This window comes from Lathyrus oleraceus, chromosome 6 (assembly GCF_024323335.1).
Source record: "Lathyrus oleraceus cultivar Zhongwan6 chromosome 6, CAAS_Psat_ZW6_1.0, whole genome shotgun sequence".
Lineage (NCBI taxonomy): Eukaryota > Viridiplantae > Streptophyta > Magnoliopsida > Fabales > Fabaceae > Lathyrus > Lathyrus oleraceus.
In genome coordinates this window covers 8,084,122-8,090,725 of record NC_066584.1, presented here as the reverse complement: position 1 = coordinate 8,090,725, position 6,604 = coordinate 8,084,122, and the positions used below count along the sequence as shown (strand labels likewise).

General features: G+C 37.2%; 1 protein-coding gene across 1 annotated transcript; it reads left to right on the top strand.

Annotated features, from left to right (window-relative positions):
- Positions 1–1,763: 1,763 nt before the first annotated feature.
- LOC127093634 (uncharacterized) lies at positions 1,764–3,473 on the top strand. Its single transcript, XM_051032576.1, has 3 exons — positions 1,764–1,871; positions 2,019–2,093; positions 2,376–3,473. Exons 1-3 carry the CDS (start codon positions 1,764–1,766, stop codon positions 3,471–3,473), a joined length of 1,281 nt encoding a protein of 426 aa, XP_050888533.1.
- The last annotated feature ends 3,131 nt before the right edge of the window (positions 3,474–6,604 follow it).

The following is a 6,604-nucleotide window of genomic DNA, read 5'->3' as shown; positions in this document are numbered from 1 at the left end:
ATACATGTAGTGATACATGTAGAATCCCATTAACAAGTACCTATCTGAATGTTCTCTCTTATCCCACTCTTTTTCTTGTCTTTAATTTGTCGAGGACAGTGGATCCCGTTGAACGACAAATCTAGGTCTATTTTAAGAAATCTTATAAACTCTTTTAAGGGTTTTGTGGAGTTTATTTGTGGCTTCAATGGTAAATATTACCTGGTAACTCTAGGACACCCACTACAAGGAAGACACTGGTAGATGAGAATAGGTTGTCATTGAGGACGAGCGTCAATTGGTAGATAACAATGGCAATGTGGTGGTCAAATAATTCCCACAATTTCTTAGATTCTAGTCGAAGCATAAATTATTTAGGAAGACTAAGGAATTGTTCTTTTCCCATAGGAAGTAATGGACCCATGAAAGGCACAATCTTTTCACTTTGAGATTTCTCGTAAAGAATCTCACCTCCTGCACCTGCGTGGATAAATTAAGAAATGTACTCATAGAATTGGGAGACCAACCCTTGAATGTCTCACATTATATTGACAATAATACTCTTGTTCGGTGCCACAACTTTGTCCAAATTGACTGATAGAGTATTAAATCAATTTAAGCTAGAAAGACAAATTATTTTAGTTGGACTCTTATTTTAACTATTGTTTAGTTTGGATTTTTAGTTTTAGGTCTATTATTTTACTACCAATAGTAAACGCTATATATGTACTCTACCAATGGATATGAAAATTTTCCTAGCAAAGCTAGAAAATTAGGGTTTTTACGATAAAAAGAGGAAGAACATGTAAACTATCTAAAAAAAAATTAAGATAATATTATTTTCATTCATTGTCTTTTTAAATTTTAAATGAGAGTACATATATAGTGTTTTTTTAGTGGTAGTAAAATAAGATTCTATCTAAATTAAATTGATTTTATACTCTAGCTTTCATTAGTTAGCCATCTTTCATGGTAGATAGTCTTTAAGTGTGTCTGTAGAATTCAATATACTATTTTTCTACTTGCTTCTTTCTTTCCTCTATAGGTGGGATGTCGAGGTTGCAAGAATGTTTGGTGAGTTGTAAAAGTAGAAGGGCAATTGCAAGTCATCCAAAATGTCATCTTCTTCCATTCCCAAAATACCAACACTTGAACTTTAGAAGATAATGACAGCTTTACATATCAATTTTGTATCTACTCTATAGAAGAATCCCAATTCGGGCGAGCTTGAAAACCTCGGTGCAAATAGGAGCTAGGTTCATAAATAAATTGACATTGGTACTTCTTTGTCCATTCCTATTTTTAGATCAAAATATGGTCATGAGATTGAGATAGTGGACGCTGATATCCTCATTATTTTTCAGATTTTCTCGATGGCCTAAGTTTGACTCTCACGTGCATTCTTGGTGTGTGCCATGTCACATGTGTGTAATTGAAATGGGTCGTCGTCACAATGCAAATGACGGTTAAATGCAATTAAATTTCTGTTATTACCGGTTAGTTTTTCAAAAATAATAGAATTTAATTGTTGGGTCACTTTAGTTGTATTTTGAGTTGTATTTTTTGTTATTCTCTCAATATATAAATACTCTTGTAATATTCTCAATTCCAATTAATGTTAAATTTACTATTCATCAAATATCATTCTGTTCTCTCTAATTCTCTCTCAACTTCATCTTCCCCAATTTCTTATCTTCCACCATTGTCAAATTTTCAATTTGAATCTTTATGTTCTAACATTTGGCATCAAGAGCTTTGGTTGTTGATCCTAATCCGCTGCAACAATGGCAACCGTTTCCAATGATCGAATTCCCATCAATCTCCCGATTCTTGATTCGAAGAACTATGATAAATGGGCGAAACAAATGAAGGTCTTGTTTGGTTATCAAGAGGTGTTTGAGATCGTCGTCAATGGAGTTACATAATTAGGGGCAGAGGCTACCGACATTCAAAGAGCTACACACAAAGAAGAGAAGAAGAAGGATTACAAAGCCCTATTCTTGATTTATTCATGTGTTGATAATGACAATTTCGAGAAGGTCGGCGATTGTGAATCGGCGAAGCAAGCATGGGAAATCTTGGAGAAAGCATATGTTGGTGCCGTCAAAGTGAAGGTTGTAAGGTTACAAACTTACAAGCGACAGTTCGAGTTAACACAAATGGAAGACAAAGAAACGATCAACGACTACATTACGCGCATTACCCGGTTAGTTAATCAAATCAAATTCTATGGGGAAACGACTCTTGAGCAGAATGTTGTATCGAAAGTATTGCGTTCGTTAACGTCGTGTTTCGACAACATAGTTGTGGCTATTGAAGAATCAAAGGATCTAACAACTTTGAGCAAGGATGAATTGCAAAGTTCGTTAGAGTCACATGAACAAAGGATGGATTAGAGAGGTGCCGACAAAGCCAAAGCGGAGATTACTTTGCAAGCGCGTTTCAATGAAAAGAATAAGAGGTCGAAAGGAAAATTTGCGGCGAGAGGTAAATCAAATTTTCAGAATTTTGGTTCAAACGATTCGCAAAATTCAAAGCATTCGACGAGTGAAAAGGGTGAAAGTAGCTCCAAGGATAGTGGTCATAGCAATGGTTTTAAGAAGCGTGATATGAGTAAGGTGCAATGCTACAAATGTAGAAAGTTTGGACACTTTGCAAATTCGTGTCGTGGTAAATCAAATGAGAATCACAATAATGAAGCCAAGGTTGCTAGGGAAGAGGTAGATGATGAGGACACACTTCTAGTAATGATCACGGAGGAGAGTTATGGCATTACGGATGTTCCGGGAAGCAACTACAGTAGTGATAGTTTACGGGACAACGGCTGTACCGTTCCGGAAAATAGCGAGAAAATGCATTCGAATCGAAGTGCATTGGTTACCGTTCATGATGGAGTCCAAGGGAGAGATGAGTGGTACTTGGATTCCGGTTGTTCAACACATATGACGGGTCGAAAAGATTGGTTTGTGCAAATCAATCAAGCTGCAAAAAGTAAAGTCAAATTTGCCGACGACACCACTTTAAGCGTCGAAGGGGTAGGAGATGTTTTGATCGGAAAAAGGAATGGTGGACATTCAAGGATCAAAGATGTCTTGTATATACCGGGAATTAAGTGTAATCTTTTAAGCATTGGCCAATTACTTGAAAGAGGATACAAAATTCGTTTGGAGGACAAAATTTTACGCGTTTTGGATTCAAATGGTGTGTTGATTCTAAAAGCGCTGATGGCTGCCAATAGAACCTTTAAGGTTGAGTTAAAGGTTATGGAGCATCGTTGTCTAACTACCGCGGCAAGTAGAGATGAGTGTTTATGGCCTTACCGTCTTGGTCACCTTAATTTTAGGGATCTAAGAATGTTGCAACAAAGTGAAATGGTAACGGGGCTGCCACACATTAGTATTCCAACTGAATTGTATGAGGAATGTGTGAAGGCTAAACAACACAAGAATGTTTTTAGCAAAGATGCGGGTCGAAGAACCAAAGGCTTACTTTAGGTGGTATGTTCCGACGTTTGCGGACCGATGCAAGTAGAGACTTATGGTGGCAATCGATATTTTGTTACGTTCATTGACGATTTTAGTAGGAAGCTTTGGACATATCTTATCAAGAGAAAAGATGAGGTATTTGGAGTTTTCAAGAATTTCATATCCAAGGTGGAGCGTCAAAGCGGTCGGAAGCTCAAAATTCTCAAAACGGATGGTGGAGGTGAGTATACCTCTAGTGAGTTTGGGAAGTTTTGTGATCTTGAGGGAATTGTACGTGAGGTAGTGCCTCCGTATACGCCTCAACAAAACGGGGCTGCCGAGAGGAAAAATCGTACAATAATGAACATGGTGTGTAGTATGCTTTGTGGGAAAAATTTGCCTAGGGAATTGTGGGGTGAGGCCGTGTCTACAGCCACCTACTTGTTGAATAGGTGTCCCACTAAGAAGCTGGAGAAACTCACACCGGAAGAGGCTTGGAGTGGCTTCAAATCGAATTTGAATCATTTGCGTGTTTTTGGACCGATTGCATATCGTCATGTACCGAACCAACTTCGGAAGAAATTGGATGATAAGGGTGAGAAGATGATATTTGTAGGATATCACTCTACTAGAGGATACAAGTTGTTTGATGGAAAAAATTGGAAGATCGTCATAACCCGGGATGTGACTTTTGATGAAGTCAAAAGTGCAGAAAATGCAGCAGTAACCGGTTACCCTACTAGCAGTAACCGGTTACTCATAGAAAAACAACAGCAGCAGTTTTTTGAAATTGTTGATCCAGAGGCTTCCGACACCGCTGTAGTATATTAAGTGTGTCCAAATTTTAAAATCCAAATTTAAGAGTTATTTTTAGAATTTCGCCAGGATGTGTGAATAACTCATAAGATGCATTGAAAAAACTATGCCAGCATGCTAGCTTAGATCCCTTAATGGGAAAAACATATGCCAACTGTGTTGATCCACTGCGATAGTACCACGACTATTGCAAAAATTGAGAACCGTTATTATATGGTAAAAGACATCAAATAAGAAGAAAGCACATCATCATCTGAGATTGTATATCTAAAGGAGCTGTAAGAGTGGATCATGTACGCACTTATGAAAACTTAGCAGATCCTTTGACGAAAGGGTTAGCTAGAGAGAAAATCCACAATACATCTAAGAAGATGGGACTAATGCCTATAAAGAAATAACTTGCTCATGATGGTAACCCGACCTAGATGACTAGAGATCCCAAGAAATAGGTTCAATGGAGAATAATAAGTTATGAGTAATATGAAATGATCATGCAAGTGAAGCATGATTCCTGAAGTAATAAGAGGATGAGATAAAGAAACTTTTAATGAGATATATACTTTGTATGAGGGAGTATCTATGCTACATGAGTACTCTTGATAGACTTACCTTTGTGATTGTGGAACTTGGGACGGTTCCTATGGAATTGCGAGGCAGAATTCCTAGAGCCTTCACTAAACCGGGATACACGTGTAGGACCATTAAAGTACGATATATTAGAATACAAGAAAAGATTGTGTGTGAGTCTGATGTCTGAGATAGAGTTCAAGATAATAGTGTCACTCTTGTTGAATCATAATCTTACTTGTTACACAAAGGTTCAAGTCATAGACACCTTTGCTTATGCACAATCTTAGAAACGTTTGACGTTACTTATAAAATCACCTTTTAAATTTAAGTGGGGGATTGTTGGAAAACATGGAATGATGCCAACTTGGAGTGGGAATTGGAATGGTTTATTGACATTAAATGGACAATAAATGAGCACAAGTAAGAACTAATATGGAAGTGAGTTTGAAAGGATTCACTTTAGTCCCACATAGAAGGGAACACAAATATTAGTAGTGTATATATATTTCAACTTGGCCAAATGGGTTGGGCCCTAAGGGGTGCCCAATTTTATAAAGGAGTGAGGACACACCACCAAGCAATCTAGACACACACGCGTGCACGTCTCCACCCTCATTCGGCCAGCCGACCCGCTTCAGCCTAGATGAATTAATTTTTTGGAACCCGATCAGTTGAGTCCTTTTCCTATATATAGAGCTCATCAGTTTCATTTGAACTCACTCCAGATAACTGAACACCATCTACGACTGAATTATTTTCAGATATTGCGAATGGTTTTGTGGGAATAATATTTGGTAATACTAAATATGGAATGTAATTTACTCCGGTAAATTATGGAGGAGTAATAGGAAGGATATAAGTGAGAGACTTATATTTGTGGTTAATTTAAATCCACAAATTATTTAGCTTGTATGGACTATAAATTCTTCATACATTTTGTAAACCAATAACAATAGAAATATATAGAGTGTAATAAAGTGATTCTTCTTTAGATATATTTATTCATACAAGTCTTGTTCAATTTTAGTGAGTTATATATTTCATATCGTTAATAGAAGCAAAATATTTGTTGCGGCTCTAACAATTGGTATCAGAGCAAACGCCAAAATTTAGAGTGGTAAAATTTTATCTCTTGAAGAAAATGGCTTATACTAGCGGAACCGTCAAGGTTGGGAAATATGAAATAGAGAAGTTCAATGGGAAAAATGATTTTTCTTATTGGAGGATGCACATGAAAAATAAGCTTATATCACAAAAGTTGCATAAGGCGTTAGCGGGGAAAGAACAAAAACATGTGAGTATGAAGGATGAGGATTGGGAAGAGCTAGATCTTGAAGCATGGGCAGCGATAATCTTATGCCTTGAGAGAGATGTTGCTTTCTTGGTTAATGAAGAAGCAACGGCTGCCGTTGTGTGGTCAAAGTTAGAGAATAATTTTATGACGAAAACTCTAACAAATAGGATTTACTTGAAATCCAAACTGTATACATGCAAGATGGAGGAAGCACCTCAATATGGGATTATGTCAGTAAGTTTGATAGGATTATATCAGAGTTAAAAGATATAGATGTAAAGATTGGTGAAGAAGACCAGTCACTCATGTTACTATTTTCATTACCAGAGTCCTGTGAAAATTTAGTCCCGACATTGATGCTTGTAGGTGATACTCTAACAATGGATGAGACAAGAACATCACTTTTAGCAGATGATCTTCGAAAGGTTGCTACAAGTGGGATGTCGAGTTGTGGAAGAGAACATAGAGAACAAGCTCAGGG